At 51.2% G+C, this 15075-nt stretch overlaps 2 protein-coding genes across 3 annotated transcripts in view; one reads left to right on the top strand and one right to left on the bottom strand.

Annotated features, from left to right (window-relative positions):
* The window catches only part of LOC138638940 (zinc finger protein 665-like), a 61001-nt gene extending 56256 nt beyond the window's left edge, over positions 1-4745 (bottom strand). Inside the window, exon 1 of the mRNA XM_069728699.1 lies at positions 4457-4745. The gene's annotated coding sequence lies outside the window, so the exon portion shown is untranslated. The remainder of the gene's footprint in view (positions 1-4456) is intronic.
* Positions 4746-4789: 44 nt separating this feature from the next.
* Positions 4790-15075, top strand: part of LOC138638932 (zinc finger protein 665-like) — a 63270-nt gene continuing 52984 nt past the window's right edge. Inside the window, exon 1 of one of the 2 annotated variants that reach the window (XM_069728685.1) lies at positions 4790-4919. In XM_069728685.1, coding sequence (XP_069584786.1) covers positions 4797-4919 — 123 coding nt within the window. In that variant the 5' untranslated portion in view covers positions 4790-4796. The remainder of the gene's footprint in view (positions 4920-15075) is intronic. The other variant, XM_069728686.1, reaches the window with a different exon arrangement.

Genomic DNA, 15075 nt, shown 5'->3' with positions numbered 1-15075 from the left:
GTTCACATTTGCGTTGTGCGGTGCTGCGTCAGCGACGAAACGCACAACGCAAACAAGAACGCATGTAAAACGCATAGTTTTGCGACGCATGCGTCCTTTTTTTGCCGGTTTTTGGACGCAAAAAAAATGCATCTTGCCGCGTCCTCTGCGCCCTAATGCTTGCGGCAAAAAAGACGCATGCATCGCAAAACGCATGCAAACGCATGTTTATCCGCCCCCATGTTAAATATAGGGGCACATGACGCATGTGACGCCGCCCGGCAGAACGCTAATGTGAACACAGGCACACTGAGTGGACTGGTAACGCTGGGTCGCGCTGTGCGTGTGTCCTCCGCTGCTCTCCAGCAGGGCCGCCATCAGGGCATGACAGCCGTGACTGGCGTATGGGGCCCGGTGAGCAGAGGGGGCCCGCATCGGGCCCCGTCTCATCTGGTCACCGGGCCCCCCCTGCAGGCGCTGCGGCAGCGGCACACTATTGACGTGCGGGCACGCGCACGCACGTCAATAGTTAACAGCCGCCAGCCAGTCTGAGGCTGGCGGCTGAATAGGGCCGCAGTGCGCACTCGCCGGCGTCTGACGTTATTGTCAGCCGCCGGGCCCGGCGGCGAGTGCGTCTGTGTGGAGCCTGGAGAGGGAGCTTCACCCGGCGCTGGAGCTTGGCCAGGTAAGAAGTTGTGTTTTTTTTTTTTCTTTGAGAGCTGCTGCGATCCAGGGGGGCCCGGGGGGCAGGATGATGGACACACAGGGGCAGAAATGCTGGACACAGTGGGGCAGAAATGCCGGACACAGTGGGGCAGAAATGCCGGACACGGTGGGGCAGAATGGTGGATACACAGTGGGGCAGAAATGCCGGACACACAGTGGGGCAGAAATGCCGGACACACAGTGGGGCAGAAATGCCGGACACACAGTGGGGCAGAAATGCCGGACACACAGTGGGGCAGAAATGCCGGACACACAGTGGGGCAGAAATGCCGGACACAGTGGGGCAGAAATGCCGGACACACAGTGGAGCAGAAATGCCGGACACACAGTGGGGCAGAAATGCCGGACACACAGTGGGGCAGAAATGCCGGACACACAGTGGGGCAGAAATGCCGGACACACAGTGGGGCAGAAATGCCGGACACACAGTGGGGCAGAAATGCCGGACACACAGTGGGGCAGAAATGCCGGACACACAGTGGGGCAGAATGCCGGACACACAGTGGGGCAGAAATGCCGGACACACAGTGGGGCAGAAATGCCGGACACACAGTGGGGCAGAAATGCCGGACACACAGTGGGGCAGAAATGCCGGACACACAGTGGGGCAGAAATGCCGGACACACAGTGGGGCAGAAATGCCGGACACACAGTGGGGCAGAAATGCCGGACACACAGTGGGGCAGAAATGCCGGACACACAGTGGGGCAGAAATGCCGGACACACAGTGGGGCAGAAATGCCGGACACACAGTGGGGCAGAAATGCCGGACACACAGTGGGGCAGAAATGCCGGACACACAGTGGGGCAGAAATGCCGGACACACAGTGGGGCAGAAATGCCGGACACACAGTGGGGCAGAAATGCCGGACACACAGTGGGGCAGAATGCCGGACACACAGTGGGGCAGAATGCTGGACACACAGTGGGGCAGAATGCTGGACACAGGGGCTGAAATGCTGGACACAGTGACAGGGGCAGAATGCTGGACACAGTGGGGCAGAATGTTGGACACAGTGGGGCAGAAATGCTGGACACAGTGACAGGGGCAGAATGCTGGACACAGTGACAGGGGCAGAATGCTGGACACAGTGACAGGGGCAGAATGCTGGACACAGGGGCAGACAGACTCAGGGGCAGAATGGAGATACGGGGCATGATTGGAGACACGGGGCAGGATGAAAGACATGGGGGCATGACTGGAGAGAGATGGGGCAGGATTGGAGACAGATGGGGCAGAATGGAGACACAGGGGGCATGATTGGAGACAAGTGTCAGGATTGCAGACATGGGGGCATGGTTGGAGACATAGGGGGCAGAATGGAGACATGGGGCAATGGCATGATTGGAGACACTGGGGGCAGAATTGGAGACAGATCGTGCAGGATCATGGGGCAGGATGGATATGATGGAGACAGATGGGGCAGGATGGAGAGATCACATGGGGCGATCATATGGGGCAGGATAAGGAGATCATATGGGGCAGAATGGATACTCATGAGGGCAGGATGGGAGAATATCTGGCTGACGCCAGGAATGAGACACGGGGCCAGGCTGGGTGATATTATTAATACCATAGGGGCTAATTTAGGGATATTATTACTGCAGTGATGTATTTATTTTATTTTTTGAGTATACTGTTTTAAATGGGGGGCGGTCCTGTTACTGTATAGAGTGATACTATGTCGTCTTCTTCATGTGGTGTAATGTAGAAGTTGTGAAAAATTAAGTAATGTGTTCTGCAAGCGGAGCTCGAGATAACTGTGTTATTTCCTGCAGAGAGAAGTCCTGGCTGGATGAAATGATGGCGGTCTGTGCTGGATGAAAGATGAAAGACTTCACCTAGAGACGTCACTGGTGAGTCAGTGTGTTACCTATACACTGACACTATACACTGTATACAGAGCTCCTGTGTATAATTTCACTAGTGATCACTGTATTATCTGTACACAGACACTGCTGTTATGTTTGCTAATGACAGGTGTTATGAAGGCAATCCAGAAACACAGTGTGCTAGCGATCAGAGCGCACACAGTGATCTGACAAATACCCAAACATACAAGAACGAGCTCTGAGACGTGGAAACTCTGTAGACTGCACACCTGATCCTATCCTAAACACAACTAAAAGCGGCTGTGGATTGCGCCTAACAACTACCTAGGCAACTCGGCACAGCCTAAGAAACTAGCTAGCCTGAAGATAGAAAAATAGGCCTGACTTGCCCCAGAGAAATTCCCCAAAGGAAAAGGCAGCCCCCCCACATATAATGACTGTGAGTAAGATGAAAAGACAAAACGTAGGGATGAAATAGATTCAGCAAAGTGGGGCCCGATATTCTAGGACAGAGCGAGGACAGTAAAGCGAACTTTGCAGTCTACAAAAAACCCTAAAGCAAAACCACGCAAAGGGGGCAAAAAAACCCCACCGTGCCGAACTAACGGCACGGCGGTACACCCTTTGCGTCTCAGAGCTTCCAGCAAAACAAAAGACAAGCTGGACAGAAAAAAAGCAACAAAAAAGCAAAAAGCACTTAGCTATACAGAGCAGCAGGTCACAGGAACAATCAGGAGAAGCTCAGATCCAACACTGAAACATTGACAAGGAGCAAGGATAGCAGCATCAGGCGGAGTTAAGTAATGAAGCAGTTAACGAGCTCACCAGAACACCTGAGGGAGGAAGCTCAGAAGCTGCAGTACCACTTGTGACCACAGGAGTGAATTCAGCCACAGAATTCACAACACGCTGCATACTAAGTACAGATCTCCTGTGTATAATGGCACTTATGGTGATAGTATTGTGCTTTTTTTTATTACTGATCAGTATTGTAGTATTCAGTCACTATGTGGTGGTAATATGCGGTCTGGTCATGGTGTAGCGGTATTTGTTCCTTGTATTTTATATTATTTGATCACTGTGGTGGTAATTTGTCATCTGGTCATGGTGTTGTGGTATTTGTTCCTTCTATGTGATATTATAGGTCATTTTAAAAATTGAAAAATAAATAAAAATATACCTAAATTGTATTGCATATTTTAACAAATATTTAGTAGGTTACAGCAGTGTAAGGCCCGGCCAAAAGTGTCTACCGTGTTATGGTGGCGGCTTAAAAAATCTTTTGGCCAAAACAAAAGCTGCCGGCTATATGTGTGATCTGGTGATGGGAACTGTTAATGTGTGATAGGTGAGAAGTGGAGATTTTCCAAGAGAGAGCGGTGGGACTGTGGACAGTTCGAGGGGTGGAGCCTGGAGGCGGGGCTGGGGTGGAGCCTGGAGGCGGGGCTGGGGTGGAGCCTGGAGGCGGGGCTGGGGTGGAGCCTGGAGGCGGGGCTGGGGTGGAGCCTGGAGGCGGGGCTGGGGTGGAGCCTGGAGGCGGGGCTGGGGTGGAGCCTGGAGGCGGGGCTGGGGTGGAGCCTGGAGGCGGGGCTGGGGTGGAGCCTGGAGGCGGGGCTGGGGTGGAGCCTGGAGGCGGGGCTGGGGTGGAGCCTGGAGGCGGGGCTGGGGTGGAGCCTGGAGGCGGGGCTGGGGTGGAGCCTGGGCGGAGTCTCAAGGGGGCCTCGAAAATTTTGCCAGTATGGGGCCCTGAAATTTCTAGTGGCAGCCCTGCTCTCCAGACTGTGCTCTGCCCTTCATCACTCCGCCGTCATTCTCTCCAGACCACCACTAGTAACTGATGAAGGTCCGATCAGAGGCCGAAACGTTTTGGCTGCTACATTAAGATGAGCGCCAGGTTGTTTCTTTGGATCTCACCTACCCGAGCACCATCACGATTCTATCTGCCCCGCTGTTCTGGATGACACCACCGCACACTGTGACGTCTCCTCAGGTGTCGCCTTCCGCCATTTATCGCTTCTTCTTCTTTCCCTTTATTTTCTAGTTGTTCATATTCTCGTGTTTCCTTTCCCTCCACAGTGAGTCCGCGGTAATGGTTCCCGGGCGGTGATTGGCTCCTCGGCATTGCCGGGGTTCGGTCACTGTGCGCCTCATCAGAACACCGCAACGCGTCACTGCCCCCTGTTCCTGCAGAGCCCCGCCCACTGATCACATGGTGCTGACGTCACCACAGGTCCTGCAGAGCCCCGCCCCGTGATCACATGGTGCTGACGTCACCACAGGTCCTGCAGGTCTCGCAGTGCAGTGGGTGCCGCTATTGTCTCTGGTGTCAGCCGCCGCACACAGGACGTCTTCACACGGCTGCGGCCTCTCTGCGGTATCAGGTGAGGTGACAGCAGCCAGGACTCGGGCGCAGCTCTCACACAGTCTGTGCAGTCATGGCTTCCTCTCTCTCAGGCACAGAGTGGCCGGTTGTCCGGTGTTCTGCTCCCTCCCTGCAGTCTGTGTGTCCTCCCCGCGGTCCGCACACTGTCAGGACGGAGGCTCCGCCCCCTTGTCTCCTCTGGGGGAGGGACCGCCCCCTTGTCTCCTCTGGAGCAGGGACCGCCCCCTTGTCTCCTCTGGAGGAGGGACCGCCCCCTTGTCTCCTCTGGAGGAGGGACCGCCCCCTTGTCTCCTCTGGAGATTGGACCTGTCTGTCCACACGTAGGGACCGCCCCCTTGTCTCCTCTGGAGATTGGACCTGTCTGTCCCCACACGGAGGGACCGCCCCCTTGTCTCCTCTGGAGATTGTACCTGTCTGTCCCCACACTGAGGCTCCGCCCCCTTGTCTCCTCTGGAGATTGGACCTGTCTCTCCATACGGAGGGGCCGCCCTATTGTCTCCTCTGGAGATTGTACCTGTCTGTCCCCACACTGAGGCTCCGCCCCCTTGTCTCCTCTGGAGATTGGACCTGTCTCTCCATACGGAGGGGCCGCCCTATTGTCTCCTCTGGAGATTGTACCTGTCTGTCCCCACACTGAGGCTCCGCCCCTTGTCTCCTCTGGAGATTGGACCTGTCTGTCCATACGGAGGGGCCGCCCTATTGTCTCCTCTGGAGATTGGACTTGTCTGTCCCCACACGGAGGGACCGCCCCCTTGTCTCCTCTGGAGATTGTACCTGTCTGTCCCCACACTGAGGCTCCGCCCCCTTGTCTCCTCTGGAGATTGGACCTGTCTGTCCATACGGAGGGGCCGCCCTATTGTCTCCTCTGGAGATTGGACCTGTCTGTCCCCACACTGAGGCTCCGCCCCCTTGTCTCCTCTGGAGATTGGACCTGTCTGTCCATATGGAGGGGCCGCCTTATTGTCTCCTCTGGAGATTGGACCTGTCTGTCCCCACACTGAGGCTCCGCCCCCTTGTCTCCTCTGGAGATTGGACCTGTCTGTCCATACGGAGGGACCGCCCCCTTGTCTCCTCTGGAGATTGGTCCTGTCTGTCCCCACACGAAGGGACCGCCCCCTTGTCTCCTCTGGAGATTGTACCTGTCTGTCCCCACACTGAGGCTCTGCCCCCTTGTCTCCTCTGGAGATTGGACCTGTCTGTCCATACGGAGGGGCCGCCCTATTGTCTCCTCTGGAGATTGTACCTGTCTGTCTACACGTAGGGACCGCCCCCTTGTCTCCTCTGGAGATTATATCTGTCAGTCCTCACACGTTGGGACCGCCCCTTTGTCTCCTCTGGAGATTGGACTTGTCTGTCCATACGGAGGGACCGCCCCCTTGTCTCCTCTGGAGATTGGACCTGTCTGTCCCCACACGGAGGGACCGCCCCCTTGTCTCCTCTGGAGATTGTACCTGTCTGTCCCCACACTGAGGCTCCGCCCCCTTGTCTCCTCTCTGGAGATTGGACCTGTCTGTCCATACGGAGGGGCCGCCCTATTGTCTCCTCTGGAGATTGTACCTGTCTGTCCACACGTAGGGACCGCCCCCTTGTCTCGTCTGGACGCTCTTTGACCGTCGAATCACCCCCAGCTGTAACATCTCATCGATCTCTTGGCGCATAGTCTGCTGCACCTGGTCAGAGATTCGATAGGGTGTTCGCCGTAGTGGGGCGTGATTCCCGGTGTCCACCTCGTGGACGGCTAACTCAGTCCTCCCAGGTCGGTTGGAGAACACGACCCGGAAGGGTTCCACGGTGGTTTGCACCCGCTGGGGTTCAGTTAACGAGGCGCTTACCTCCACGTCCTCGATGGACCCATTGGCCTTGGCTTGGGCCAGCATGTCCAGGAGGGTGTCTTCCTCCCCGTCTTCGAGCAAGCTGCAGACCGGTAGGACGAAAGGTTCACGTTCGTGATCAACCTTCATCATGTTGACGTGAAAGGCCTTTCGCCTACCCCGAGCGTGGTCAAGCGTGACCACGTAAGTGACCGGGTTGAGCTGTTGGTGGACGACGTACGGGCCCTCCCAGGCTGCCTGAAGCTTATCCGTTGGTACGGGGACCAGCACCCACATCTTTTGACCCATGTTGTAGGTCCGCTCCCGGGCGTTCTGGTCGTACCAGTGCTTGTGGTCAGACTGAGCCTGCGTCATGTTGTCATGCACCAACTGCGTCAAGGTCTGCATCTTGTCACGGAAGCGCATGACATACTCCACTATGGACACTTCAGAAGGGTTCGGCTCCTCTTCCCAGGATTCTCTTACCAACCCAAGGGGTCCCCGGACTCGCCTGCGGTACAGGAGCTCGAAGGGGGAGAACCCCGTCGAGGTCTGCGGAACCTCTCGGTAAGCGAATAACAGGTGTTGGAGGCACCGCTCCCAGTCGCGCCCTTGAGTCTCTACCAGCATGCGTAGCTTATCCGCCCTAGTTGACGACAGAGCTACTGCCTCTGGGTACCGGGTAGCATAGTCTACCACAGTAAGGATGTATTGCTTTCCAGAGCTGCTGGGGACGGCCAGCGGGCCCACAATGTCCACCGCGATCCTCTGGAAAGGCTCCTCTATCACTGGTAAAGGGATCAGGGGAGCCTTAAGAGCCTGCCCCGCCTTCCCCACTCTTTGGCAGGTGACACAGGAGCGGCAGTAGTTTGTCACATCTGTCCCCATCTTGGGCCAATAGAAGTGTTGAGACAGCCGAGCCTTAGTTTTGCTGATCCCCAAGTGTCCAGCTAGCAGGATCTCATGGGCAATCCGCAACAACTCGCTCCTGAATTGGTGCGGAACGACCAGCTGTCTATCCCTCAACCACTCATTTTGTGATTTTTTTCCGGGTATTGTCTCCCGGTACAACCTCCCTGGAGACGGGAGTGGGAGGTTCTGATTATTGAGGGAGTTAATCTTAGGTCATTAGCAGAACGGAGGGCCCAGGAAGGGTGGTAGACTGAGATGAGGGAGGAGATTTAGGGTGGTGCTGAGCCATGAAGAGGACGGGTAGGGTGGTAGACTGAGACGAGGGAGGAGATGTAGGGTGGTGCTGTACTGTGGAGAGCACGGGTAGGGTGGTAGACTGAGATGAAGGAGGAGGTGTAGGATGGTGCTAAACCATGGAAAGGACGGGTAGGGTGGTAGACTGAAGAGGGAGGAGATGTAGTGTGGTGCTTTACTGTGGAGAGCACGGGTAGGGTGGTAGACTGAGACGAGGGAGGAGATGTAGGGTGGTGCTGAACCATGGAGAGGACGGGTAGGGTGGTAGACTGAGATGGAGGAGTTGTAGGGTGGTGCTGAACTGTGCAGAGGACTGGTAGGGTGGTAGACTGAGATGAGGGAGGAGATGTAGTGTGGTGCTTAGCCATGGAGAGGACGGGTAGGGTGGTAGACTGAGATGAGGTAGGAGATGTAGGGTGGTGCTGAATGTGGAGAGGACTGGTAGGGTGGTAGACTGAGATGAGGGAGGAGATGTAGGATGGTGCTGAACTGTGGAGAGGACGGGTAGGGAGGTAGACTGAGATGGGAGAGGAGATGTAGGGTGGTGCTGTACTGTGGAGAGGACCGGTAGGGTGGTAGACTGAGATGAGTTAGGAGATGTAGGATGGTGCTGTACTGTGGAGAGGATGGGTAGGGTGGTAGACTGAGATGGGAGAGGAGATGTAGGGTGGTGCTGTACTGTGGAGAGGACCGGTAGGGTGGTAGACTGAGATGAGGGAGGAGATGTAGGGTGGTGCTGTACTGTGGAGAGGATGGGTAGGGTGGTAGACTGAGATGGGAGAGGAGATGTAGGGTGGTGCTGTACTGTGGAGGACTGGTAGGGTGGTAGACTGAGATGAGGGAGATGTAGGGTGGTGCTGAACTGTGGAGAGGATGGGTAGGGTGGTAGACTAAAATGAGGGAGGAGATGTAGGGTGGTGCTGAGCCATGGAGCGCTTTGTGGGTGAGAGAGATTAGTTTATACTGGACTCTGTAGCGGATGGGTAACCAGTGTAATGACTGGCACAAGGTAGAGGCATCGGTGTAACAGTTGGTGAGGAATAGGATCCTGGCTGCTATATTCAGGACAGATTGGAGCTGGCGAGAGTTTGGTAAGAGGGAGGCAGATCAGTAGAGAGTTGCAATAGTCCAGACTAGAATGAATAAGAGCGATAGTGAGGCTATGTGCCCACGATCAGGAAGTAGCAGCATTTTGGATGCAGCATATTTTCGCCTCGTTCATTGACCAGTGTGGATTCGCTGCCTGCAATACATTCTATTGACTTAATTTCTGTTATGCACGAGAAATTGACATGTAGCGGTCCTGAAAGACGCCCCACATGTCAGTTTCTGCGGGTGATCCGCTGGTGCACATACACCCATAGTGGACATGAGATCCCTAGAAATCCCATCCACTATGCTGAAACATCTGTCCGCTGCAGTTTTGATTCTGCATAATACGCAGCGTCAAAACCGCAGCAGTTCCTGACCGTGAGCACGTACCCTTAGAGTTTTTGCAGAGTCGAAAGTAAGAAAAGGTCGAATTCTAGAGATGTTTTTTAGGTGTAGATGACCTGAGTGAGCCAGTGATCAGATGTGGGGGGTGTAAAGCTGCAGTAGCATCGTACGCAGTGAAGAAGCAGTGACCCACAAATTCAAACACAAAAGTCTCTTTTAATGTGTTTCTTCACAGCATTAAAGTCCAGTTCACATAAATGCATATAACTTCAGTGATCAGTTTACACCAGTTCAAAGTAATGCATATCACATGGCTTTAGATTTGCGGTCCCTAAACAGGCCAGACTTCCCTTGTCCATTTTCCCTGGGCGACCGCACGCCATCTCAGTCTCTATACGTCTCCGTACACACAGCCTCATATGTTGCAGACACTACACACGCCAGCCCTCCTCTGACTAGTTCTCGTGGGTGTCCTGCATCGCTGTATCACAGTCTCTTTACAGACTCTTTACTCACACAGTCGTACACAGTTCAGGATATCCTCCGGATAGCAGCCGGGCACCATATCCACCTGTTTGCAATTGTTACACATGCTAGTCCTCTTTCGGGTACAGGACATCCACCTCCGGGCACAGGACTATCCACATCCGAATCCTACGGGCACAGGATATCCACCTCCGGGCACATGACTATCCACATCCGACTCCTACGGGCATAGGATATCCACCTCCGGGCACAGGACTGCCCACATCAGAGACCAGTACCATGGACGACTTGCATCTCTGTGTACGCTGTGGGTGCCAGGCTATTCAGCTGCCCTGGGTGCTGGCTCTGCTGGCCTCCATGCACTCTGCAGACTAACACACACCAGACTGACACTGATGTGCACCTCACACACCTGGCCTCTCCTGGCCAGGCACCTGACACGGCCTGACACACCCATACCCCTTACTGCAGGGTTTTTAAACACACACAAACCTCTGGCCTTCAGCCACATGGAAAACCCGACCGGAAATCCATGACCCCCATGCACACTTATGGACTTCATCCGTCTGCATGCATATTCTGGGGAGAACAAACAGCACCTCCTAGCTTTATCAGAGGCCACAGCCTAACATAGTAACATAGTAACATAGTAAGGCCGAAAAAAGACATTTGTCCATCCAGTTCAGCCTATATTCCATCATAATAAATCCCCAGATCTACGTCCTTCTACAGAACCTAATAATTGTATGATACAATATTGTTCTGCTCCAGGAAGACATCCAGGCCTCTCTTGAACCCCTCGACTGAGTTCGCCATCACCACCTCCTCAGGCAAGCAATTCCAGATTCTCACTGCCCTAACAGTAAAGAATCCTCTTCTATGTTGGTGGAAAAACCTTCTCTCCTCCAGACGCAAAGAATGCCCCCTTGTGCCCGTCACCTTCCTTGGTATAAACAGATCCTCAGCGAGATATTTGTATTGTCCCCTTATATACTTATACATGGTTATTAGATCGCCCCTCAGTCGTCTTTTTTCTAGACTAAATAATCCTAATTTCGCTAATCTATCTGGGTATTGTAGTTCTCCCATCCCCTTTATTAATTTTGTTGCCCTCCTTTGTACTCTCTCTAGTTCCATTATATCCTTCCTGAGCACCGGTGCCCAAAACTGGACACAGTACTCCATGTGCGGTCTAACTAGGGATTTGTACAGAGGCAGTATAATGCTCTCATCATGTGTATCCAGACCTCTTTTAATGCACCCCATGATCCTGTTTGCCTTGGCAGCTGCTGCCTGGCACTGGCTGCTCCAGGTAAGTTTATCATTAACTAGGATCCCCAAGTCCTTCTCCCTGTCAGATTTACCCAGTGGTTTCCCGTTCAGTGTGTAATGGTGATATTGATTCCCTCTTCCCATGTGTATAACCTTACATTTATCATTGTTAAACCTCATCTGCCACCTTTCAGCCCAAGTTTCCAACTTATCCAGATCCATCTGTAGCAGAATACTATCTTCTCTTGTATTAACTGCTTTACATAGTTTTGTATCATCTGCAAATATCGATATTTTACTGTGTAAACCTTCTACCAGATCATTAATGAATATGTTGAAGAGAACAGGTCCCAATACTGACCCCTGCGGTACCCCACTGGTCACAGCGACCCAGTTAGAGACTATACCATTTATAACCACCCTCTGCTTTCTATCACTAAGCCAGTTACTAACCCATTTACACACATTTTCCCCCAGACCAAGCATTCTCATTTTGTGTACCAACCTCTTGTGCGGCACGGTATCAAACGCTTTGGAAAAATCGAGATATACCACGTCCAATGACTCACCGTGGTCCAGCCTATAGCTTACCTCTTCATAAAAACTGATTAGATTGGTTTGACAGGAGCGATTTCTCATAAACCCATGCTGATATGGAGTTAAACAGTTATTCTCATTGAGATAATCCAGAATAACATCTCTCAGAAACCCTTCAAATATTTTACCAACAATAGAGGTTAGACTTACTGGCCTATAATTTCCAGGTTCACTTTTAGAGCCCTTTTTGAATATTGGCACCACATTTGCTATGCGCCAGTCCTGCGGAACAGACCCTGTCGCTATAGAGTCACTAAAAATAAGAAATAATGGTTTATCTATTACATTACTTAGTTCTCTTAGTACTCGTGGGTGTATGCCATCCGGACCCGGAGATTTATCTATTTTAATCTTATTTAGCCGGTTTCGCACCTCTTCTTGGGTTAGATTGGTGACTCTTAATATAGGGTTTTCATTGTTTCTTGGGATTTCACCTAGCATTTCATTTTCCACCGTGAATACCGTGGAGAAGAAGGTGTTTAATATGTTAGCTTTTTCCTCGTCATCTACAACCATTCTTTCCTCACTATTTTTTAAGGGGCCTACATTTTCAGTTTTTATTCTTTTACTATTGATATAGTTGAAGAACAGTTTGGGATTAGTTTTACTCTCCTTAGCAATGTGCTTCTCTGTTTCCTTTTTGGCAGCTTTAATTAGTTTTTTAGATAAAGTATTTTTCTCCCTATAGTTTTTTAGAGCTTCAATGGTGCCATCCTGCTTTAGTAGTGCAAATGCTTTCTTTTTACTGTTAATTGCCTGTCTTACTTCTTTGTTTAGCCACATTGGGTTTTTCCTATTTCTAGTCCTTTTATTCCCACAAGGTATAAACCGCTTACACTGCCTATTTAGGATGTTCTTAAACATTTCCCATTTATTATCTGTATTCTCATTTCTGAGGATATTGTCCCAGTCTACCAGATTAAGGGCATCTCTAAGCTGTTCAAACTTTGCCTTCCTAAAGTTCAATGTTTTTGTGACTCCCTGACAAGTCCCCCTAGTGAAAGACAGGTGAAACTGCACAATATTGTGGTCGCTATTTCCTAAATGCCCAACCACCTGCAGATTTGTTATTCTGTCAGGTCTATTAGATAGTATTAGGTCTAAAAGTGCTGCTCCTCTGGTTGGATTCTGCACCAATTGTGAAAGATAATTTTTCTTGGTTATTAGCAGAAACCTGTTGCCTTTATGGGTTTCACAGGTTTCTGTTTCCCAGTTAATATCCGGGTAGTTAAAGTCCCCCATAACCAGGACCTCATTATGGGTTGCAGCTTCATCTATCTGCTTTAGAAGTAGACTTTCCATGCTTTCTGTTATATTTGGGGGTTTGTAACAGACCCCAATGAGAATTTTGTTACCATTTTTCCCTCCATGAATTTCAACCCATATGGACTCGACATCCTCATTCCCTTCGCTAATATCCTCCCTTAAAGTGGACTTTAGACAAGACTTTACATAGAGACAAACCCCTCCTCCTCTCCGATTTTTACGATCCTTTCTAAACAGACTGTAACCCTGTAAGTTAACTGCCCAGTCATAGCTTTCATCTAACCATGTCTCGGTTATTCCCACTATGTCAAAGTTACCTGTAGATATTTCTGCTTCTAGTTCTTCCATCTTGTTTGTCAGGCTTCTGGCGTTTGCGAGCATGCAGTTTAGAGGATTTTGTTTTGTTCCAATCTCCTCACTGTGGATTGTTTTAGAAATGTTCTTACCTCCCTTCTGAGTATGTTTTCCTGGGTCGTCTTTGTTCGAGTCTAATGTTTTTCTTCCCGTCCCCTCTTCTTCTAGTTTAACGCCCTCCTGATGAGTGTAGCGAGTCTTCTGGCGAATGTGTGTTTCCCAGGTTTGTTGAGGTGTAGTCCGTCTCTGGCGAGGAGTCCATCATACCAGTAATTCACACCGTGGTCCAGGAATCCAAATCCTTGTTGTCTGCACCATCGTCTTAGCCAGTTGTTTGCATCAAGGATCCTGTTCCATCTCCTGGTGCCATGCCCATCTACTGGAAGGATAGAAGAAAAAACTACCTGTGCATCCAGTTCCTTTACTTTCTTCCCCAACTCTTCAAAGTCCTTGCAGATTGTCGGTAGGTTCTTCCTTGCTGTGTCATTGGTGCCAACATGTATCAGAAGAAATGGGTGGACGTCCTTGGAGCTGAAGAGCTTTGGTATCCTATCGGTCACATCCTTGATCATCGCACCTGGAAGGCAGCATACTTCTCTTGCAGTTATGTCCGGTCTGCAGATGGCTGCTTCTGTGCCTCTCAGTAGTGAGTCTCCCACCACCACCACTCTTCGTTGCTTCTTGGCTGTACTTTTTGCTGTCACTTGTTGCTGTGTGCCCTTTTCTTTTTTGCTTGCTGGTATTGCTTCATTCTTAGGTGTGCCATCTTCATCCTCTACAAAGATTTGATATCGGTTCTTCAGTTGTGTGGTTGGTGATTTCTCCATGGTCTTCTTGCTTCTTTTGGTCACATGCTTCCACTCATCTGCTTTTGGAGGTTCTCTGACACTTTTTGCACCTTCTGTGACCAGTAGAGATGCTTCTGTTCTGTCTAGAAAGTCTTCATTCTCTTTGATGAGTTTCAAAGTTGCTATTCTTTCTTCCAGACCCCGCACCTTTTCTTCTAAAAGGGCCACTAGTCTACACTTCTGACAGGTGAAATTGGATTCTTCTTCTGGTCGATCTGTGAACATGTAGCACATGCTGCAGCTCACCATGTAGGTTGTCACATCTGCCATGTTGCTCCTAGATCCTGCTGACTTGCTGTGTGTTTTCCTTCTTGTGTAATCTACTCAGCCAAGCTCTCTTGCAATAATGTCCTACAGCCTCACAGGGGTGAATGAAAAATCTGAATAAAGAGCGATCCCCAGACAGCGGGCATGATGCTGGGTAGTAATTGTGGACCCGCACATGGAGATGGCAATGTCAGGCAAAGGTAGGTTAGTAGAGGGAGAAAACACGAGGAGTTCAGTTTTTGACAGGTTCAGTTTCAGATAGAGGGAGGACATGATGTTAGAGACAGCGGTAAGACAATCACTGGAATTTTCTAAAAAGGTCGGCGTGACATCAGCATAGAGATGGTACTGGAAACCAAATTTACTGATTGTCCAATAGGTTACTCGGTGCCTCGGGGTAACTCTCAACTCTGCCCTGTCCTTCAAACCACACGTCCAAACACTTGCCACCTCCTGTCGCCTCCAACTCAAAAATATTGCCAGAATCCGTTCCTTCTTCAGCCCACAATCTACCAAAACTCTTGTGCATGCCCTCATCATCTCCCGCCTCGATTACTGCAACACCCTCCTCTGTGGCCTCCCCGCTAACTCTCTTTCACCACTCCAGTCT

The sequence above is a fragment of the Ranitomeya imitator genome, chromosome 5 (genome assembly GCF_032444005.1).
Source record: "Ranitomeya imitator isolate aRanImi1 chromosome 5, aRanImi1.pri, whole genome shotgun sequence".
NCBI lineage: Eukaryota > Metazoa > Chordata > Amphibia > Anura > Dendrobatidae > Ranitomeya > Ranitomeya imitator.
This window is presented reverse-complemented; position numbering and strand designations above follow the sequence as displayed.